The 24524-nt window shown below is 40.1% G+C and overlaps 1 protein-coding gene across 6 annotated transcripts in view; it reads left to right on the plus strand.

The window, feature by feature from the left end:
* Nucleotides 1-24524, plus strand: part of Plcl1 (phospholipase C like 1 (inactive)) — a 330490-nt gene that overhangs the window by 266315 nt on the left and 39651 nt on the right. For all 6 annotated transcript variants that reach the window (XM_090354556.1, XM_090354560.1, XM_090354557.1 and 3 more), the window contains exons 2-5: nt 6697-9174; nt 11678-11881; nt 20909-20984; nt 23102-23211. In XM_090354556.1, the coding sequence (XP_090210682.1) occupies nt 6697-9174; nt 11678-11881; nt 20909-20984; nt 23102-23211 (2868 nt within the window). The remainder of the gene's footprint in view (nt 1-6696; nt 9175-11677; nt 11882-20908; nt 20985-23101; nt 23212-24524) is intronic.

Below are 24524 nucleotides of genomic sequence, written 5' to 3' on the forward strand. Positions count from 1 at the left end.
TAGCTTCTGCCTCTCAATAATCTGTCACCAGTTCTTTTCAAATTTGAGTTCTGTCAGAACTCTTGCTGCTAGTTTTCTTATTCCTCAGCCTATTTGCTCCCCCCTTTCCCTTCTTTTTTGAGGTACTGGGTTTTGAACTCAGAGCCTCCATGCTTATTAGGCAGGTACGCCAGTACTCAGGCATGCCTTTAGTCCTTTTCAGAGATAAGGCCTCAGGTTCTGCATAGATGCTTGCCTGGACCATGAACCACTTACTTTAGTCTCCCTGTCATTGCTGGGATAATAGATATCTCCATGTGCAGTTTCTTCTGTGAAGATTGAGTCTCATGCTCTTTTTGAAGCTGCTTTTCAAGTAGCTAAGATTGTAGGCATGAGCCTCTACTGCCCTGCTTGTGTTCTCTCTCTCTCTCTCTCTCTCTCTCTCCCTCTCTCTCTCTCTCTCTCTCTCTCTCTCTCTCTCTCTCTCTCTCTCCCTCCCTCCCTCCCTCCCTCCCTCCCTCCTTCCCTCTCCACTCCCTCTCTTCCCTCTCCTGTCCTTTCTTCCTACCTTTCTTTTCTCAGCCTCTGAATATGAATGTTTTCTGAGATTAGCCCATTTCCACATGCTGTCATTTCACAGGTGAATATCATGCTCAAGTTCACTTTCTCCTCTGTGGCTAGAACTCCCAAGTCCAAAACTTCAGCCTGGATTTCTCCCAGTTTTTCTCCTATAACAGACTTTCCACTTGATATCTTCAGCCCTGTGGCCAATAGTCATCTGAAATGCATCATGGCTCAAAGTAAATCTGGTATCATCTTATCTTTCTGATACAACTCCAGAGTGAGCCAAGATAAAAACCAGGCCTTATCAGTTTCCTCAAATCTCTTACAGTTGAGGCATTTCTAAGAGAATTCTTCGAAAACAACTTTCCTTCATATTTATACTAAAAGTACTTATTATACTTATAGTACCATACACTTATATTACCATATTTATACTAAAAGTACGTCCCTTTGGTGCACTAGATTTATATAGCTAGATTATATATTATGAAACAAAGATTTATTCTAGGAAGTGGGGCTGTGGCTCAAGTGGTAGAGCACTAGCCTTGAGCTGAAGAGCTCAGGGCAGTGCCCACATCCAGAGTTCAAGCCCCACTACTGACCAAAGGAAAAGAGATTCCTTCCAACCATGGTTTGGTGTTTTGAGTTTGTTCATTAAGATGTTCTAAATTGGTTCTGTCTTAACAAAGAACTATCCAAAAAGCTGTTTATTCAAAACAACTTAGCCAAAATAAATATGTGATTGCATAATTAGATATTTAAACATATTCATCAGATTGAAGTCCGTGAACCACTTGGCTATATTGTTTTCTTTATCACTTTTAATTTTCTTTTTGTTATAAAAATATATTTATTTGTTTTATTCTCCCCTACCTTTTAAAAATATCTTATTGTTATTGTAGAAGTAGTGTACAGAGGGGTTACAGTTACGTCGTAAGTCAGGTAATGAGTGTATTTCTTTTTGAACTATGTCATCTGTTTCCTTGCTCCCTCCCAGGTTTTCCCTCCTATCCATACCCATAAGTTGTACAGTTCATTTACCACATCATGTTCACATTTAATTTTCATTTAATGCTTCAATATACTTTAGTATGTGCTATGTATGTGTATTCATATATGATAAATTTTTAACATTTTAACCATGTTAAGTACAAACTTCTCTGACATTCAGGGTGCCCATACTTCCTATGCTCCAGCATAAATTTTCTCTGAAGTCATTATATTGAAATAATGTTTTTCACAACATATGTTCCAGCACACATTTTCTTTGAAGTCATTATATTGAAATAATATTTTTCATGATGAGACCCACAGCTGAGCCTGCACCAAATGAGCTGAGTTTTTCTGGGGTTTATCAGTTGTTGTAAAGAAAAAAAAAGATTTTTGTTTGTTGAGTAATTTATTTATTTTTGCCAGTCCTGGGCTTGAACTCAGGGCCTGCGCACTGTCTTTGAGCTTTCTCACGGCTAGCACTCCATCCTTGAACCATAGAACCATTTCTTGCTTTTTCTGTGTATGTGGTACCAAGGAATTGAAACCAAAGGCTTTGTGCATACTAGGCAAGAATTCTCACTATGCCACACTTCCAGCCTCTGTTTGTTGAATTTTTTTAAGGAACTTGTAGCATATTCAACAAATCGGACAGAGGGAGGGGAGAACAAGCATCAATGGAAATTTATTTTATTTATTTAGCTCTTGTGAACATTTAAATTTTTTATTTAATGAAATACATTTGTTAAAGAGTTGGGAATCTTTCCTTCAGTTTAGGAAAGAGGAGCCTTACTTAACCCTGATCTGTATTTACTCTTAACTGTGGAGAAGTACAATGCAGATAATCCCCTACAATGTAGAAAATAATAAAAAAAAAAGATTGAAGTAATATCTGCCTTTTCCCTCCTATTATTTCAAAATGATTTCTAGGATTCAAAATCAGTTCTATAGAATGTGTTTATGTAGAAATTATATTTATGATATGAATTTACCAGAAATAGTGCTTATGGATAAATCAATGTCTCATTTTAAAAACAAACAAATAGAACTTGCCTTACTACTTTGAGACTTTTTAATTCCCACAATTAAATCCTGATGAAGCAGTGATTTAAGAAAACTGTAAATCTGAAATGTCAACTATTTTTGTATTATTTGGAGATATTCTGTGACTACATACATTCAACTGGATTGCTTTCTTAAAATTACTTATGGGAAATGATAATTTGGAATCTAGGAAATAGCATGGAGCTCAATATCTAATGCTTGTACTCCATTAGAATACGAAGTCGATCTTCCATGGAGGTGACAAAAGCATCTTAATGTGCAGTTCCTTTTTAAATATTCAAGCTTTTATGTCAATTGCTGTATTCTGCTCTAAAAGAAAAGAACTCAAGGGAAGGAGTGAGAGATAGGGTAGTAAACATTAATAAAAAATAAAAATTCTACTTTAAAACAACCTCCAAGATACCTCTTACGACCACTGGAGCTAGTTCAACCACCTGATTGGCTGCAAGCTGAAAAGAGCATAGTAGAACTGAAACTAAGCCTGCCTTCCCTTGGAGCATGCCCCAAAGACCCACTTCCCAATGTCTACATGGGTGTTGTAGGTTCCTTCATGGCATCATAACATCTTGTACTCATCAGCAAGGCGCATCCACAAGCAATACTTTAATTCCTTCAATCTGTCTATTTTAGCAGTCCCCCTTCTTCTCCACTGCTATACAATAATCTTCTTGAGGCAAGTGAAGGTGGGTGGAGGTGCAGGGCCCTGGCAAAGAGGCCATGTTAGTGTAGAAACTATGAAGGAGACTTGACTCCTTCCTCGCTATCCACCAAGTAACCATTTCTGCTCCTTCTCCCAGCTCATCTAAGACAATGCAGAACATGACCGTTATGAACACAGTAAAGATTGCTCTTAAGATCTGGAAATTTTCTTTCTTTATGGCAAAAGCAGAGAAATATTAGAGTCCTGAATCTTTTCCAGCATAGCTTAATATAAATAACCTTGTCTCTGCTCATCAGCAGACCAGCTAATTACTTGTTCACACATGCTTTGGCCAGTTTTAAGCTCATTTGGGGCTTGTAATAACTTTGGATTTTGTCCTCTGTGAGATGACAACTTGAAAATCACATCTTTTGCCTTGATAATCATGTAAGAATTGCAAGTCAAGGCAGGAAACAAGTGTTATGATGTAGGTGTCTTCTATCATAGATTTGATGAAAAAAATATCTCTGAAAGCCTATCTTAACAGGGAGCAAAGTCTCAATTTGAGGAGATAATTGTGCAAAGAGAAGATTATAAGTGAAAGACATTGTGTCAATGACTGCTTTCATAAACAAATAGTGCCTCAAGAGAAGAGCAGAGTGTTAGACTGGAGAAGTGGTCCACAATTGCTTTTGCAGGGCAGGGAAGCTGTACAGCATTTAGAGGGGCACTAATTTCCCACTTTATGTTTGGTAGAAACTATCAGAGGTTTTATAGCTGTTGGCAATAATTCCATTTGAAACATGATCTTCTTATATAAAAGTAATGTTCAATGTGATATATCTCATTAGTATAAAAAGCAAATCAAATGGTTAGCTTGCAAAGCTGAGTCATCTTCTAATTTGCCTTTGCAGTTCACAGCTTCCCTCTTTATTTTCATTGGTAGATTAGTCCCTTTGCAGTAGAGCCATTAGGTGTCTGCTTTGATGGTGTGGGAAAGCACAGCTAAACATCTGACATTTCTGAGTGCGTGGCTTGTGATGAATTTAAATGTGTCTAAGTAGAGCATATGTGTGTAAGCAGCTGAAGATTGATGGCTGGTTTTTATTTTTAAATTCAGGATGAGAAAATTGACCACTATGGGATGATTCAAAATAGTAGCTCTCTGAAGAAGCAGGAGATTAGTTATCAAATGCCAGAGCACCAATAGGCAATATTCCATAATAAAAATTGGGTAATTTATAGCTCTTTTACTTGATGATCTGATGTGTAGTTGACTCAGTGAATCACACCAACTGTATGCCATAACGAAAGCAAATTTTGTTTCCTTTTAACTGGCAGAGTTTTAGCCAACTAAAAAACAAATCACCTTTCTTTATTGAATTAAAGGATAAGCATATATGGACAATAACAATTAAATGAGGTCCCAGAGAAGAGATTCTACTTTTATTTTTAAGGAATGCCAGTTTAGCGGAGTCTCCTGCCTTTAATCCTAGCTACTCAAAAAAATGGAGATAAGACTGTGGTTCTAGGCCAGCCAAGGTAAAAATAATTTCATGAGACTCCATCTCATGAAAGCTTGGGTATGATAGTGCACATCTGTCAGCTTACCTATATGGGAAGCATAAATAGGAGTTGTAAGTAGGAGAATTGTGGTCTAGACTGGCATAGGCAAGGAAAAGAAAAAAAAAGTCCCTATTTTAAAAAATCACGCAGAGAGCTGGGTGCTGATGGCTTATACCTGAAATCTTAGCTATTCAGGAGGCTGAGATCTGAAAATCTTGGTTCAAAGCCAGCCTGGGCAGAAAGGCCTTTGACACTTCAGTTATCCACTAGAAAACTGGAAGTGATGCTGTGGCTCAAAGTGGTAGAGTGCTAGCTTTGAGGGAAAAAGCTCAGGGACAGTACCCATGCCCTGAGTTCAAGCCCATGATGACCCCAAAAAGCAACAACAAAAAACGGAGACAGAAATAATTAGGGAGCATGACAGAGTGCCTGCATAGCACTGCCTTTTGAGTGGTCTGCTCTGAGTTCAAATACTAATTATTACTAGGAAACAAGACTGTGCAGGTGTTGACTCATAGTACTTTGGTTATACTTTTCAGTACTGGAAATAGTAGTGTCACGTGGCTGCTTTAATTATTATCAATTTATCACCGAATATTTGTCTTAAATAGTCACAAATCAAGAATGAATTAGCATCTTGCTAACTCAAAGTTATCACTGCTAGAGTCTATTGAATGTACTGTACTGATGGCACATAAAAACAATCCTCTTATTGTCAAGCCCTTATAGTTTATAAAAACTAGTCATGAACATTGACAACATAGTCTAGGTAAGGGCTGCAAATTCCTATTCAAGAAGCCAAAATTAAGATTTGGAGAAGTAACTTACCTCCTCTGGTTATATAACCAATTGCAACTTGAGACTACTTATTTTTCTTCTAAAGATGATGTCCATTGCACTCTACAGTGTGTGTGTGTGTGTGTGTGTGTGTGTGTGTGTGTGTGTGTGTGTATGAATGCCAGTCCTGGGGCATGAACTCAGGACTTAGGCACTGTCCCTGAGCTTCTTTTGCTCAAAGCTCTAGTGCTCCATCACTTGAGCTATAGTTCTACTTCTGGCCTTTTGGTAGTTTATCGATGATAAGGATCTCACAGACTTTCCTACCCAGGCTGGCTTCAAACCATGAGCCTCAGATCTCAGCCTCCTGAGTAGTTTAGGATTACAGGCATGAGCCAATGGCTCTTGGCTTCTGTACTCTACACTTTGATGTATTTTTGGTATGCTTATAAAATGGAGGTGTTCTGGGAAAATTTGTTTCTGGAAATCTTGTTTCCAAATTGATGATGTGGTTGGAAGCATTATTAAATTGAGTATATGGTCTACACAGAGGAAAGTAGAAAGTCCCAGTTTTAAGTGGCATTGATTAGTGTTAACGAATTGTTAAGTGATATTGGCAGTGTTAATGAATTGGCAGAAATTCCCAAGCTAAGGTGAAATCCACCATCTCCCAGTTATGAATATTCAGAGGACTGGAGCTATATTTTAAGAAGAACACTAAGAGAGAAGGCCTATGTGCATATAAGAAGGAAATAGCCACAAGAAATACTTAACCTTGTTTAGATAGCCCATTCTGAATCGATGCAGTCTGATGTGCTATTGGTAGAAATTCCAGAGAAATGTTTTCAAATGAACATATAACATTTCTCTTCTTTGTAGTAGTATTTTAATTCAAAGGACACAGAAGCATTTGATAAAACAAACAAACAAAAAACCAAGTTTCTTACAGAGCCTCAATCTCTCAACAGTTTCTCTTTTCCCAAACACTAGAAAGGTAGACTAGCCTCCCTTGAAACAATGTAGTTGAGTAGAGACTGACTAGTCCTTAGAATGTGTTGCTGAGTTTCTGTTTTTCCTCAGGGAGAGTGACCCATTCTTTTCCAATTAATTGACAGGATCCTTCAAACCAAAAATGTGGCGGGAGAAAGAAAACGGTATCTTTCAGCAGCATGCCATCGGAAAAGAAGATTAGCAGCGCGCAAGACTGCATCAGCTTCATGCAGGCCGGCTGTGAGCTGAAGAAAGTCAGGCCAAACTCTCGGATTTACAACCGCTTCTTCACTCTGGATCCGGACCTCCAAGCTTTGCGCTGGGAACCTTCCAAGAAAGACCTGGACAAGGCGAAGCTCGATATCTCCGCCATTAAAGAGATCAGGCTGGGCAAGAACACGGAGACGTTTCGAAACAACGGCCTGGCTGACCAGATTTGTGAGGATTGTGCCTTCTCTATTCTCCACGGGGAGAACTACGAATCTCTAGACCTGGTGGCGCACTCGGCGGATGTGGCGAACATCTGGGTGTCTGGACTGCGGTACCTGGTTTCTCGCAGTAAGCAGCCCCTGGATTTTATGGAGGATAACCAGAACACGCCGAGGATCCTGTGGCTGAAGACCATGTTCGAGGCAGCAGATGTGGACGGGAACGGGATCATGCTGGAAGACACGGCCGTGGACTTAATCAAACAGCTGAACCCCACCCTGAAGGAATCCAAGATCAGGCTGAAGTTTAAGGAAATCCAGAAGAGTAAGGAGAAGCTCACCACGAGGGTGACGGAAGAGGAGTTCTGTGAGGCGTTCTGTGAGCTCTGCACCCGGCCAGAAGTGTACTTCTTACTCGTCCAGATCTCCAAGAACAAAGAGTACCTGGACGCCAACGACCTCATGCTCTTCCTGGAAGCCGAGCAGGGGGTGGCGCACATCACCGAGGACGTGTGTTCCGACATCATCAGGAGGTACGAACTTTCCGAAGAGGGCCGGCAGAAAGGATTCCTGGCCATCGACGGCTTTACCCAGTACTTGCTGTCACCAGAATGTGACATTTTCGATCCGGAGCACAAAAGCGTTGTCCAAGATATGACTCAACCCTTATCCCACTACTACATCAGCACCTCTCACCACACCTGCCTGACGGAGGACCAGGGCCAGGGGCCGGCGGCCGATCTGCACGGGTACGTAAGGGCTCTGCAGATGGGCTGTCGTAGCCTGGAGCTGGACGTGATCGAAGGCCCGGAGGACGAGCCGGTCCTCCGCGGGGGAAGGAGCCCGGCGCCCGGGGCGGCAGCAGCGCACCTGTCTTTTCGAAGCGTGCTGGAGGTGATCAACAAGTTCGCCTTCGCCACCTCGGAGTACCCGCTCATCCTCTGCCTGGGCGTCCGCTGCTCTCTGCCCCAGCAGAAGGTCATGGTCCAGCACCTGAGGACCGTCTTTGGCGACCAGCTCTACACCGAGGCGCCCCTGCCCTCCGAGTCCTACCTGCCGTCCCTGGAGAAGCTGAAGCGGAGGATCCTAGTGGAGGGGAAGAAGCTACCTGCCGACTCACAGGGGTCGGATGGAGAGGTGACGGACGACGAGGAGGAGGACGAGGAGGCGGAGCGCCCCACTGGACGCATGCAGCTGTGCCGAGAGCTGTCAGACCTGGTGTCCCTCTGCCAGGCGGCCCAGCGCGGGGACTCGGAGCTGGCCATGAGAGGCCAGAACGCCTGGGAGGTGTGCTCGTTCAGTGAGAGCGGGGCCAGCCGCCTGGCCAGCGAGTGCCCGGAGGACCTGGTCAGCCACAACAAGAGGTTCCTGTCCAGGGTCCGCCCCAGCGCCGCGCGGGCCGACTCGAGCAACCTCAACCCCCAGGACTTCTGGAACTGCGGCTGCCAGCTCGTGGCCATGAACTTCCAGACCCCGGGGCCCAGGATGGACCTGCACACCGGCTGGTTCCTGCAGAACGGGGGCTGCGGCTACGTGCTGAGGCCGTCGGTCATGAGGGACGAGGTGTCCTACTTCCGCGCAGACACCAAGGGCGCCGTCCCCGGGGCGTCCCCGCTGGCGCTGCGCCTCAAGGTCATCAGCGGCCAGCACTTCCCCAAGCCCCGGGGCGCCTGCGCCAAAGGGGACGTCATCGACCCCTACGTGTGCGTGGAGATCCACGGGCTGCCCGCCGACCGCGCCGAGCAGAGGACGCGCACGGTCCAGGACAACAGCGACAACCCCATCTTCGACGAGACCTTCGAGTTCCAGGTGAACCTCCCCGAGCTGGCGGCGGTCCGCTTCGTGGTCCTGGACGACGACTACATCGGGGACGAGTTCATCGGGCAGTACACCATCCCCTTTGAGTGTCTGCAGCCCGGCTACCGCCACGTGCCCCTGCGCTCCTTCGTGGGCGACGTCCTGGAGCACGCCACCCTCTTCGTCCACGTCGCCATCACCAACCGCAGCGGTGGCGGAGGCGCCCGCGCGCCCAAGCGCAGCCTGTCCGCCAGGATGGGCAAGAAGGTCCGGGAAGACACCGCGCTCAGGAACGTTGGCCTCAAGACGGTCGACGACGTCTTCAAGACAGCCGTCCACCCCTTACGAGAAGCCATAGACATGAGAGAGAACATGCAGGTAGGAAGAGAGGGAGAAAGGGAGAGAGAGAGAGAATAGAGAGAGACAGAGAGAGAGAGGAAGGAAGGAAGGAAGGAAGGAAGGAAGGAAGGAAGGAAGGAAGGAAGGAAGGAAGGAAGGAAGGAAAAGAGAGGGAAAGAAAGGAAGGAAGAGAGAGAGGGAAAGAAGGAAGGCAGGGAGAGAAAGAGGGAAAGAAGGAAGAAGGAAAGAAGGAAGGAAGGAAGGAGCTGCCCTTCTCCTCCCCTCACTCTGCTTGTTCCTGGCTTGATCTTGCCAGTGAACGTTGTGATTTACTAAAGATCTGATTTGGAAAACAGACAAACAAAAAATGTGTTTAAACCTGCCTGTGATAAAGCAGATAGACTTTGGCTTTGCTTGTGGAACTGTGGTCCTTGGGCCTGACCTACATCAGTTGTCACTAAATATTGAATACAATATGTATTCAATACACATGGCACATGGTGCATAAAATTGGTATGAGAACATACATACAAAACAGTGTGACGCGGCAAAGCATATGTGGGTTGTATATAAAATACACTCCAAAAGCATGATTACATATATATGTAACATATATATATATATATATATATGTTCCTAGCTACTCATGAGGATGAGATCTGAGATCTGAGGATTGTGCTTCAGAATCAGACCTGACAGGAAAGTCTGTAAGACTCTTATCTCTAATTAGCAAGAAAAGCCAGTTCAAGTGGTAGCGCTGTCATGAAACAAAAGAAATTCAGGGACAGCACTCAGGCTCTGAGTTCAAGCCCCAGGACTGTCATCCTCCCCCAAAATACGTATGTACACATGTGTATATATATATATTTGTGAGAATGAACATGGAAGATAATTTGAAATCATATGTAGGCCTATTAGATTTATTTTTAGCTGTTTATATTATTATCCAAGAGTAAAACAAACTGAACAAAAGTCAACATTTAAACTTGTTGGCAGCTTTTAGAAATGTGGTTCAATTGAAAGATTCTGCATCAAATCTATTCCTGTGGGGTCTTAAGCCAATTGCTTCAGGACTCCTCATCGGTTTTCTCCACAGAAAGTGTGACAAAGTGTTACACTTAGATAATAAGGTTATTATGAATATTTAGAAATTGTCTGGTTTTAACATGGAGAAAATTCAATATTAATTTCCTTCTCTTCATTGATGCATAACCCAGAATTGCAAACTTTTCTTCAGACCACTTAATATATTTATTCTAGGCTAGTGCTATTGAAAAGCCATCAAATAACAATTATTAAGTACTTGCAGTATTCACTTTATTCCTTCAGCTAGCATTTTTATATAACTTAACCAAAATATCCCTGTTCTCAGTTTAGCAAATACACTTGAAAAGGATAAGCGATAATTACTGCAGATAATGAATATCTGTGTTTTTAGAGTTTATATCTGAGTGTGTCTTTTTCATGTGATACTGAACCATAAATCCACAAATTCATGTAAACCTTTTCATATTATCTCATGGAGAAATTCTAGGATAGACTCAAAGTAGATGTTAAGTAGTCAGAATAGTGGAAAATAATATAGTACATAATTTACATTATAAAAGATTATAAACATTTAAGCCTGCATGATTTGTTATAGTGAGCATTTTAAAAATAGGCTCCAGGTATCAGTATCTTCTACATGGTGTTTACAGAGATAATTTGAGACTACTATAAATATCTGTAGTAGATTAGTTGTAAGTCATTTCTATACCCATATTAGCAGTATATTTTGTAGTTCCTATGTAATTCTTAAAATATATTTTTCATGTCTAATAATACATTTAAAATATACTAAGAAGAGCTGATCATAAAATTTTTCTAGGTAATACTAATAATTTATATTATGTTAATATAGACTGTTTTGGGTTAAGGATTAACCAAATCTTAAACCAGATCAACCCCAATCATTGATTTGGAGCCTAAATCATAGAAAATTGCCACTAAAGTCATGAGACATTCAACGGGTTAGATATTGTCCATTATTAAAGAATGAAAAATAATGTTAAATGAATTTTTTTCTCAAAAGGACTGTACTGTAGCCAAACATAGTTATCTACACAATTACTTTTTTACATGAGGTGCAGGCTGAAAAAGACAACCATTCTGGGCAGCGAGACAGAGGGTGATTAACAGTAAAAACTTACTACCTTGAGGAGAGAACTCAAAGGAGATGCCTCCAGTATGCATTGGCATTACGTTGTCCTGATCATCACAACTTAAACATAGCATGCTTTTTGTGCCCAGCCTGTACTAGTTTCTGTGATTGTTCAATGCTTAGCTTCATTCACATATTTGTGACAAATCTAGAAAGATGAGGGGCTGCACTGTTATTAGCTCTGTGTTATCCTTGGATTAGTTATAATGTAATTTGTTCTACATTTGATGGGCATTTTTTTAAAAGGTTACTGTTCACAAATGTGCTTGTGTAGAAGCTGGGGATATTGGGAATGCTTGTCCATGTGGTCAGATGGGTGACCCCATGTTGTTTTCCTTGTAGAATGCCATAGTGTCTATTAAGGAGCTGTGTGGACTCCCTCCAATTGCCAGCCTGAAGCAGTGCCTGTTAACCCTGTCCTCTCGTCTCATCACCAGTGACAACACTCCCTCAGTCTTTCTTGTGATGAAGGACAGCTTTCCTTACCTGGAGCCTGTGGGTGCAATTCCAGAAGTGCAGAAGAAGATGCTGGCTGCTTATGATCTGGTAGGAAATTGTGACTCCATGGTTTGGTCTCTCTGTGCGGAAAAGCCTTAATGGCATGGAACCTTCTGGCTAGCACAGAGTGTTAGTCTGTAAGACCTGTGTTGGTGGTGGCATGCAGAGCTGGCCACTCATTTTCCAAGTCCCAGTGGAGAATTCTGAGAAAATGCCTTGATGCAGGGGCCCCAAAGATGGCAAATTGGAAATCTTTTTTCTCTGCTTTAGCAAAGAATTGTTTATGCACCCTCATGATTTGAGTAATCTTAGCTTGCTATACACACTTTTATTTGTGTATCTGTAGATGCAAACTGTGTCCCAATGCTACCTTATTATGGTAAGCAAAAGCATGCTCTAGAAATTAGATTTTAGATTTCTAAGCTAATAATACTGTGATCTGAGTTTTGTGAATGTATAATGTAATTCATTTATATAGCAGTGAGATTTCAAATTAACCAGGGTTTGGAGTATTTTAACTATATAAACAAAATTAACGCAATTGTAAAATAGGACAAATAAAATATACTTACAAACAAATAAGAAGACTCAGAAATCAGTAAGAAGAAAAAATGGGGAAAACAAGTTAATCTTGATCAATGTTAAACTTGGTTGCAATGTACACCAACAACAAATATGACCTTTTTATTCCTCTATAAGGGAGTCTGGAGATTAATCATCCAGGGAAATACTTTTGCAGAATTCTTCAGAACTCAGGAGCCTCTTTCTAATATTCTGCTCCCCTGTCTCCAAAGTACAGAAGTTAACTTCAAGGTCCAAAATGGCTGTTGATGTCCCAGCTATACTATCTATACTCTCAGCTATCAGGAATGAGGAGGAGGAGGGGGCATATCCTCTGAAGGACGCATGCATACTTAATGTTTGCTGACATTTTGTTTACATCAAAATAAGCCTGGAATGGATATGTGGTTAGACTTGGATGCAAAGGAGGATTTGATTTCCAGGGGCTGTGTTCTAAAAGGTGTTTCTTCTACTATTAAGCCAGAGGAAGATAATGGATACTAGAAGATAACAAACAGATTTTGCTAGGGCAATAAAGTAGCTGTTCATCATTTTCCCCTAACAAAAAAAGAAATTATCAGACATTTGACTATACTATACTATATATATATATGTATATACATTTTTTTTTTGCCAATCCTTGGCTTTTTCCTTGAGCTTTCTCAAGGCTATCCCCCTACCCCTTGAGCCACAACACCACTTCTGATTTTTCTGTGTATGTGATACTGAGGAATTGAACCTGGGTCTTTGTGTATGCTAGGCAAGCACTTTATCACTAGGCCACATTCCCAGCCCCTACAATATTTTTTTTTTGTTTTTTGTTTTTACTTACCATTTATTGAATGCTAGTTATATTACATACATTTCTGTAATTATTATGGCACTGTAGCATAACTACCTTCCCATTTAGCTAATAAAACAAACATGAGAAGGGGTATCAATGTGTGAGAAGTTATGCACCTATTACCTGGTGAATATAACTCTAACCCCTGTCTACATTACCCAACAACAAAAAAATAATAATATAAAAAAGAAAACAAGACTCAACAAGTTTAATGATAATGAGAGAAGCAGTAATAATAAAAGTTAATGTGACAACTTTTTTAATTAGAGAAATTATAGAAATATAGTAATCCAGACATGATGGTGTGTGTCTGTGGTCTTAATGCTCAGAAGATGAACCTTGGAGTTTCAGCCAATCTGGACAACATAGTGAGAGACCAAGTCTTAAAATGGGGAAAAGAAATATAAGGAGAAGAGGAGAGGCAAGAGGAGAAAGGAGGGGACAGGAAGTGAGAAGATAGGGAAGTGGGGGGGGATGTAACATACTCTCCCTTTCCATCTAATTGGCATATCCTTTTCCTTTTCAACATGTACTTAGGATCAAGAATTTCAGGAAATGCATATTTTAATCAATCTGCCTCTACAGGGAAAGAAAATCGCTATATAATTTAGAGAAAAAATGGATAACAAAATGATGATTCATTTGCTCCACTTCTTTCCTTCCTTTGGATATTCTAATACAATACAGAAATTCATAAATATTTGTATTTTGGTAAAACAAACATAGAGGGATTAGTTAAATAGCATTTAAGAATTCATAATAAACTCCTTTGAAGACATCAAAGCCATGTGCTAGACTCATGGATATTTAATGGAGAACAGCCCACATTATATTTTATGAAAAGTCTGGTTGCAAACAAACCTCGGCACAATAGGATTTAAAAACTAGCGAGACATCAATAGCTATTATTTTCATATGAGAGAAGGAATTCTATTTTCTTGTTTCTGCTTTACTATGTATTTTCTATACCTTCCAAACACTTTTTATTATGAATGTGCCAATTTTTAGAACTGAATAAAACTAAAAGTTACAGAAGAAAAGACTAATATTGGGAAAAAACAACAACCAAAGAAAGACATGTAGGCTAAATATTTTCCAGTTGGAGCAGAAAACCTCCCGCAGAGTATTCTGTGCTCATGAGTCACTATACACATTGTAAACTGCACTCCACTGCAGCTAGGGGAAAAGTTCATTTATTGCTCATGTCACATTTTTCAAGAAATCAATTTTTTTCATCATAAAAGTGGGGATTGAAAGCTGTTCAGTGAATAGGTATAATTGCCACCTAAGAGGTGAAATTAGGGTGCTAGTTGCCATAGAGACAGACAGTAGACATCACTTATTCTCTTGTAAGCTAAGAAAGGAGAGCCATTCATGGAGAGGGAACAAGCTCCAGGAGCTAGGCCTGTTGCAATAGCACAAAGGCACCTGGACTGTGGTTGGGTGCTTTCTGCTTCACATCCCCCGAACTGTCTTTCTAGTAGTACCTCTTAAAATGAAATCTTATTTTTAAGATGAGACTTGTACTTGCAGGCAGAAACATAGTTTTCTAAAATATAAAATAAAGGATGCGACCATGGAAAGTAGAAATAAATAAATCTTCCTTTGTAGTTTCCTGTGGAGATGACCTCTCTACCAAAGCAGGGAATTGAGTATAAATCTTAAGAGGTGACTGGAAACAACAGTGGGTTTGGTTTCTGCTGAGTATTCTTTGAGAATCAGGGAGGTAGGGAAAGAGATGTATAAATGATGACATTGACCTTGAAAATGAAAACAGCGTTTTCACTTTTAGGAGTTGTATGATATTGGTTGACATCTTTAATTCTTCAAATTATGATAAAATTGAAATTCCTCATGTTGATGGAACAAGAATGGTTAACCTGCCTCTCCAGCTTCACTGTCTCCTTTTGTCCACCTACTTCCAGCCCTAGAGGAATGTCTCTCTCTCTCTCTCTCTCTCTCTCTCTCTCTCTCTCTCTCTCTCTCTCTCTCTCTCTCTCTCTCTCACACACACACACACACACACACACACACACACACACCAGATCTTTATCCACACACACACACACACATCAGATCTTTATCCCTAGAATATCCTTCCCTTGCAGGGATAGGTAGCTGCCTCTTATCTCTTAGTTTTAGCCAAAATGTCATTTTCTGAAAGACACCTTCCCTAACTAATAGCCTATCTGCCACTCTCACATGTATGCTTTCCATCATCCTGCTTTGAAGTAGGAGTCAATAATATTTTGCTTATTGTTATTTGTTAATAATTTATTTGGTTCTTAAGATAATTATTTTATCCTTAGTTTTACTCATTAGTCACTATAAAGACAGAGATTCTACTTGCTATCTCTTGTACTTGAGTATAATTAGTATTCGGTGTCTTAACACTGATCATTGAATCCTTGACAGAATTGTTCCCTGACTTACCTATTCAACTAAAAGCTTACAAAGTAAGGTAAAATTGGGGAGGTGGTGAGAATAGTGGCTTTTGGGAGGATTAGAATAGAGGCACAGGGAACTTTTAAGGCAGTGAAACCAACTATATGGTATGTAATAGGAAATACATGTCATTATATACTTATCTAGTCCCATAGAATGTACAGTACAGAATCGATCCTCATGTAAACTATGGGCTTTAGTGAATGATAGTGTATCAAGATTCCTTTACCAGTTGTCATAAATATACCACATTAATTCAAAATGCAGGGCACATTGCCAGGAAGGAGAAAGTATAAATTCTGTATTTTCTATTCCATTTTTTATTTTTAAACTCCTCATCAAATTAAGTCTAATTCCCCCTTACAATTTTGATTATTAAGAAAAACTTACTTGATGAGTAAGGCTAGGAAATCCAGGGTTTATTGCCTGGGCTCAGGGACTGGATTCTAAAATGACCAGCTGGCCTCAACATAGACTGGAGTTGCTTAATGTTTGGATTTTTAAGAAAATGGTAATGAACTACATTGATACCATCCAAGAAGACAATTTGTAACTACTAAAATAATACAGACACATTTAGAATAAAAAGAACCCTTAATTTCTTTCAGAATAGATACATATGTTTGGCTCATTTCAATTTTGATGGAAAGAAATCAGGCAAACTAGTAGTTTATATTTGCTGCAAATGAACTTCAGTGTTCCCAAACACGCTACTTATCAAAGAAAAGTAAGATGAAAACATTCTTGTTAACCTTGCCCCTGAATTTGTCTGCCTGATTGATTTTTCTGAATTTAGTTCTTTAATACCTCACAGTAGCTACTATTCATTACCAAACATTTGCTCATTTAATATTTAAAAGTATTTCCTTCCAAGGGCTTTTTAAAATTTAGTGCTTTATTGAGGCCATGTTAATATTATTACTATATTTATAACAACTGTACTTGACACCAAGAAATAAGAAAAGCAATCATATTCATAATAGAATGGGACTGTTTACTACTTGATGTAATTTCAGAAAACTAGAGAGTATCTTCCCCATCTTGACACATTTTATGTTGTTTGCCCCATGATACTTGAACTGTAGTTTGAAGACTTTTTTTTAACCCATTTTTAACTTGCAAAACGTCTCTGTGGGTCATTAACAACTCAGATTATCTGTAATGCATTTATCCCTTTGAATGAGTGAAATAGAACCTGTTCTGTAAGCAGTTATTTAAGGGCAGACTCACATTAAAGGGTTTCCAAGTAAGAGTAAGATACGGAGGGTATGGCTGCTTAAAGAATTACCATTTTGAAAGGCACCCTGTCTGCAATAGAAACAGAGATGACTTCCTCAAAGGAGACACACATCAAGGCTGGAGGTAGGAAGAATGCAGGGACCCGGAGACATTACCACCCCATAACTTAGGCAACCACAGAAGGCTTTGGATATTGACTGGAAGTGCCTCCTCCTCCCCACACCACTCATCGTGAGACCGTTAGCTGGACTGCTGTTTTACTGGCCCTGTGGCCGTCAGGATGGGTTTTCTGAACAATCCTAGGAACTTTGTCACATGCTTGTTTGTTCTGACTTGTGTCTCTGAAAGGAAAGTGCTCACCATCTTCCCACTCTGGGTCTTCACTTCCTCCAGGAAAACAATCAGTTATAATATATGCAGTCATTGTCCTTAAGGCCCCTTAGATTCATATAATTACATTTTGCCAATCAAAGCAATATGTTTTCTGTTTAGAATGAGTTAATTCAGAGGGCGTGGAAATTGGACAGTGAGAGTTATGGTGCCAGACATAGAAAGCAATATTCAAGCTGATAAAAGTGGACAGGGCCCCTTCCCTTGGGCCAGCCACTGTGCTAGCTACTGCAAGAGGCATGCAGGCAGGTCTGTGCAATGAAGAAAGCAAAAGGATGAAGTGGTAGGGTGGGGGTACTTGGTGACTGACAGCACATGAGGGCTCACCTGTGGACAGATGCAGCACAGAGGATGAGACAGCATGATTTCAGGACTTACAAAGGATCTAGCCTGGGTGATGCTCATAATCACCAACCTCCCCAACACAGACCTAGGCAGGAGTGGATCTGGAAGGGCAAGAACAATGTTCAGTACAGACTGTTTTGAGAATATACTCATTTATAGATACTAATACACCAATATATGCATACTAAAACATGCAAAGTAGAGCCTAGCATGGGGATCATTGGTGCTTTTATGCAAATCTTTGTGCTCTCCCAATGTGTTTGATAATGTCAGATCTAATCAGACTATTGTTTTCACTTTATACTATAGCTAAGGGGGAAATTATGGAGAGTGTAGTGTAAGATATTTGTAGGTGTGTATGTTGTTATCTTCATTTTATTTTCAGGACTCCATATTAGAAAAGCTTAGTTTAATTAGTATAAGATAATATAAATGGAATCTGCTTTTCTGGGTACTGGTGGATCACACCTAATCCTAGCTACTTTGGAGATTGAGATCACCAATTGAAGCCAGTCCTAACAGAAAAGTCTGTAAAACTCTAGTCTCCAATAAACCACCAAAGAAGCTAAAAGCAGAGCTGTGGCCCAAGTGGTAGAACAGCATTAGCCTTGAGGAAAAAAAAAGTCAGGGACAGTACCCAGGCCTTGAGTTCAGTTCCTAGGGATAAGTTTTAAAAAGGCATTTACTTAACAGACATTCGTAAGTTGAGATACTATAAAATAAATTAATCTATGAGAGCTGTTGCTGTCAGCATTAGAAACACATGACCTAGGGAAAGTGGTCAGGATCAATGTAGATAGCTTTATGTCTCTTATTTTTACAGATAAAATAAGTCTGAAGGAACAATACCGTTCTTTCTATTCATACTCCAAGAACTATGCCCTGCCCTTTGACCTTGACCCAGGAAACTTTGGAATTGGAATTTAGAAGAGAGACCAGATTTAAACTCATTGGTTTTAGAATAATTCATGGATGCAGACTATTTGATAGCTACAAGAATGGATGCATTACGGTAGAGAGAACAGAGAAGAAGAGGTAGATGTCTATGACCATGTGGCTTTGACGATTCCTAGAGGTGTGGATATGGAAATGGCAAAGGTGACAATATGGGAATCAGAGAAAGTGAAATAGGTAGAGAAGCAGGGGCACAGAACTTTCAGAAGAGTAATAACCATGTAAAATTTCTGAGCTGGAGAGAATGAGAATTGAGGATTAGCCAGTGAGTAACTGGTGATGAAGGGATTAAACCCACAAAGGTCAGTGGAGTCCTGCATAGGGTCAAAGCTGTGATTGCCACAGATCATGTATGCAGAAGAGAAGAAATCACAGGAGAGGAAATTTTAAATGAAAGAGAAAAGGAATCACTAGGAATGAGTATTCAAGACTGGCTAAGAGAGATGAGGCTGAAATTCTCAATAGAAGAGTTAGTTGTGATGAAGAGAATGTTCCCTTTTCACGTTGTGCCCGAGACTGTGGCATGTTGGGAATCAGGAAATGTCCTCCCACTGTATTCAGTATGGAGTATTGAAAATACTACAAAGAAAACTGGCCATGAGTCAGTAGATAAGGGATTTTACTAGGGGGTAATGTCATATCTTCTCTTTTGAGGGCAAAGCTAAGGACAATGAATGTAAGCTAAGACATTGCCAAAGGAAATTTTCAATCATCCTTTTAAAAACAACCACCCATAAGACAGATCTAAATGTGTTGTGTGTGTATTCTCATATTTGTTCCGATGGGCTTGTCCAATGGGCTTCATGACTATTTTTGAGATACGAAAAGTTATTTGTGTGTGTGAACCTATATACTCTCATGGGGCACAATAAGGCAGAATCAGAGAGATAATTTAAAAATGGAAATAGATGATATGCCAGGATACTGAGATTGAACATTCAGCTTGCCAGCTTGATAACTAATTAGTTCTCTTTCTCTGGACAGGACTCTTCATCTTTCTGTCATAGTTTCTTTTTCTGTAAAAAGAAAGAGGCAATCATGAGATCTATTTCTTTAACCTGAGAAATATAGATTTTAGGGCCAGGAGCTTAGCCTAGTGGTAGAGTGCTTACCCTAGCATGCGCGAAGACTGGGCTTCAATTCCTCAGTACCATATACATTGAAAAAGTAGGAAGTGGAGTAGACTTTCCCACTTAACTATAGTTTTGCTTTTCAGTGCATTATATCCTTCAATCCAAAAATGGCTGCTTAATACAAATTTGTTAAATGAGTAAATAGTGGGTTTTTACTCCTGTGAATCTATTAAGGCACTAAACATTTGTTATTCAATGTCTTTTTCTATTAAATGTTTTCAATCTCTTTATATCAGGAAGGGTATATATACATATATATGTATGTATATATATATATACACACAATCTGTTGTTCAGTATCAATTCATCACAAAAGTAGGAAAATGGCTCACTCAATGCCTTGCATGTCTTGGATTCTATTTTTGAGACAGAAAAACATAGAAGGCAAAGCTGAAGCATATTAGTTTATTAGAAGAATAACTGGAAATTTAGGAATTGTTAATTTACCAACTGGTTGTCTTTACTCATGTCTTGCATTTTCAAAGAACCCTGATCCCTATCTTTATGACCACAGCTTCTTTACCTGTTACCAGCTTCATCTCCAGCCCACTGTATTCACTCATACAGACTTTTCTTTTCTTCACTTGCATGACAATCGTCATATTTGCTAAAATAATCACCCCTTGGATATTTCACTCTCTACCCAAATGTAGAGGGCAGAGACTGCCATTTCTGTGTGGTTTTCTACAAGCTCTGTTGAGTTCCTCTCTTGGAAATCTGACCCACTCCTTACTCTGGCCATGAGAGCTCCATGTCTTGGAGCTACCAGCTTCACTGATGGGGTCAGCAGCCCACAGCTCATTGCGAGAGGATTCTCTGTACTGGTTCTCAGTGTCATTGTCTCAATCCCATTCAACCTGATGTTGAAGAACCTGTGTGGTAAGGTAGTAGAATCAGAGGTTTTCATGACTGTGACATGGGACGTAGACAATGTGCATGTACAATTACGATTTGGTACCTATTGCACGTATGGCGTGTTACATAGCTGGAACAATAATCAGAATGGCGACTGTCATCCTAGTGTTAGAAGCGCTGGGGGCTACACCTTCCTCCGTGTTGAGGCTGTGCTCCCCATCACTGGATCTTGGGTCTCTCTGACCCATCTATTCACTGGGCTAGTCTAAGGATTTCTAACACTCTTTTGACATTTGTTTTCTCTAACAGATGATTCAAGAGAGCCGGTTTCTCATAGAAATGGCAGAGTCAGTCCATGAAAAGATTGTACAGTGTCAGAAAGCAGGTAATTCTTTTTCTATTTTGTTTAAAAACCATAGTGATGATTTCTGGGACATTCAAAATGTTTTTCTTCTTCCTCTTAAAATTTGAGTGTTTTGTGACATTGTTTAATTACATTTTAAATTAATGCTTAAATCTTTGTTCAGTAAAGGAGAAATCTAGGTGGTGACAGGTAAGTTGTATCTAAAGGTTGTATATAAAGGTAGTGGCATCTGAAGATGCCTAGAGCTTGTATAAAGGATTCTTTTTAATCTGCTTTTGTGGTTTGAGAGCCTGTCTAAATATTTTACCTCTGATACAGAAAATACATGTAACCCTTTAAAACTCTTCATATCTTCAATATGAGCCCATAGCCTGATTGATCATCTATACTTTTGTCCAATTTACTTGTCCTCTTTTTAGGTTTACTTTCTGTAAGGATGGAAGGGGTCAGTTATCCATGAGCACAGTCCTCTGTTTATTTGTGTTCATCTTCATCCATGCCCTGGGCTTTTATTTCTTGCATCCCTGTGCTCTTTTTGTCTACATAAACAATGATTATGATAAGGAAGATGTTAAGGAGAACAGTTGCTGTGTACATATGCATATGATAGAGGAAGCTCACAAACTATGTTACTTAGTCCTTGTAACAATTCTGAAAGATAGTCCTTATTATGTCCAAATCATCAGTGAGGCATCTGAGATTCTGAGACTGAACGAATGATCCTGGGTGCCACATAAACACACACACAATGGAGCTGACTTTGAGCTCAGACCAGATTTAAAACTAGTGCTTCCCACTGGTCAGCTGGCAGCCTTAGATACTTTGACAGGAATCACAAAAATGACAGTCTCCAATGTTCAAATGCTTCCAGGTGCTACTCTGAGAGCTTTATGGGTGTTGACTCATTGACCAAGTCCCCACCTCTCCACCCTGAGGAACCTGAATCCCAGTGAGTTTTATGTCACCAAGAGTCACACAGTTAGTAAGAAGTAGAGCCAAGTGTAGGCCTGGCCCCACACACATTCTGTTTGCCATGTTCTGTTTGTGATGTTTGTATCAGAATAGTTAATGTGTTTTTCAACAGCACTAATTAAAATAACTTAACTAGGACAAGGAGAAGGATGGTAAACCCCTGCACAGTCTGGCTGCTTCAAGCCTGCCACAAGTCTAGCACCCACACCATTCACCCTGCTGTGAGTCTAGTGCCCACACCACTCAGCCTGCTGTGAGTCTAGCGCCCAACACCACTCAGTTCTAGAAAGCTGGCAGTACAGTGGCTCTGCTTGGCTGCCATCCTGAATAGAGAATCACTGATAGGATAAAATATCTTGGAATGCTTAATCCAGAGAAGACGGGGCTCATGAGGATTCCATCCCTTCTCTTCTTCCAAATACCAAGAGGGCTACACTGTGAGTAAGCTATTGGACCTTGTTGGTCTAGGTCCAGTTAGTACCGAGGAATAGAAGTTTCAGGGGAGATGTTGGCTTGGTATCAGTCATGGCTCCTTCTCAAAGCTAGAACAGACTGTCTGGAACAAAACACAATTAATTTCATTGCGGTGTTGAGGTAGAGGCTGAAGACACAGGTAATAGTGGTGCTTCTCAGGGTATTGAGGCTTGAGTGGATGCAGAACTAAGAATACTTAAAGGCCCTTCCCAGTTCTGAAGCACTTGAGTGTCTTCAGGAATGACATTTCTTAAAACGTCTTTTCCTTTGTAGTTTACGTTTACTAATGACTACTGATCATCTGTATGAGCCCCAGGCCCTGTTTTTACACATGTGTATGAGGGTAGCCCTCATATACAGTTGTCTTTACACACTGCATCCCTTCATCCACAGCCCAGACAGAGGAGGCATAGGAGAATAACATTTGTAGGAAGGCTTAGCTTCTTGGTTTCTCATGTCTTTGTGTCTATCCTGGTTGTTTAAATGGTAATTGGCCTGTATTGATTACTCTTGGCTTCTCTGTGGACAACTGTTTTGATGGGATAAATAAAATCCAAATAGAGAATTCAATTTGGAAATTAAGAAATGACAAGGGGACAAGAATATGAAATTACATTTTACTATAATATTTCCGTAATGTCCATTTTTTCCTGAAATTTATACTAAGATTCTTATGTACTTTCTTATCAAAGGGATGGAGTTCCACGAAGAGCTTCATAATCTTGGTGCAAAGGAAGGCTTGAAAGGAAGAAAACTCAGCAAGGCGTCTGAGAGCTTTGCTTGGAACATTACGGTACTGAAGGTATATACCTCCTTTGCTTTTATAGCTCTAGCTCTCTCCTACCCAGAGAGAAAAACACAGCAGAGAAACATGGCCACTGGGTTTTAAGGAATACTTGGCACACTCATGTTCCAAGAGAAGAGGATTTTCAGCTGGGATGGCCCACTTTTTGTCCTAATGGGGCAGTAGGTCTATGGTGGAGACAGGACAATCTGTGAGACACGATTTCCACTGCCGTGTGTGTGTGTGTGTGTGTGTGTGTGTGTGTGTGTGTGTGTGTGTTCTTTCCCTCAAACATTTCTACAAAGTCAATCTGATTGGTTCTTATGGAAAGAATAACACCAAATGTTGCTGTGAGGTTTTCAGTATAGGCTACTTGGTAGGAACTTTATCCTGAAGAACATCTGGAGATATTTACAGTCTTTATTTTAAGAAGAATCCCTGAAAAATATTTTTCCCTACTAGCTGTGGAGATCAATTCTTGAGATGATATACTCTCTATTGCAAATTAATTTTGGAATTTCAAAATAAAGATAACATTTTTGTGTTTCTTACAGAAAAGGAAAAATGATTTAGGTAGTTGGGATACTTTATTATTGACAATAGGATTGGAGAAAAACCACAAACAAGATGAATAATTTTGACATTTAGAGAACAGCCATTGCATGTAAGGTGACTTCTTAGGAGATTTATCTGAAATAACATTTTAGTAGCATAACCCCATACCTCTGTTATTATCATGTTTACAGGTAATAAAACTGTGGCACAGAATACTTTGTCAAGGTCTTATGGGTAGAGCTAGGGTTTGAACCCAAGCAGTTGGGAGAACCTATGTATTTATCATGACTTGAATAGGGGCTATACATGTCTCTGTGAAAGTGCTAGTTGACATGTAAGACATGTTACACATATCAGTTGAAATTCAGCACAGATAATTCTTTTTCCCAAATATTTTTATTGTAATTAATAGAGAGGTTACAGTTATATTCGCCAGATAGAAGGTGCATTACTTCACATACATTGATTCCCCTTCTCATGTTTTTTGTCCCCATTTCCTTCCCCCACCCCTTTCCCTCATCTTGTTTTCCCCTTTCCCTTTCCAATTTCAAATGGACAAATAAACATATATGCAATATACCAGATAACAAGGTAAGATACTATAACAATATGAGAATAACCAAGGGACAACAAAAGAGATGAGAAATAACTTAGTACGTTAAGAACAACAATCACATAAGATAAAGCTCTTGTTTCCATATCCTGGAGGTCCTTTCATTTAGCCTTATTCTATATGGCCTTATGTATCTAGTTTTGAGCTATTGTAATCCTCTGCT

The sequence above is a fragment of the Megascapheus bottae genome, chromosome 21 (assembly GCF_031878675.1).
Source record: "Megascapheus bottae isolate mThoBot1 chromosome 21, mThoBot2.hap1, whole genome shotgun sequence".
In the NCBI taxonomy this organism is placed as follows: Eukaryota; Metazoa; Chordata; class Mammalia; order Rodentia; family Geomyidae; genus Megascapheus; species Megascapheus bottae.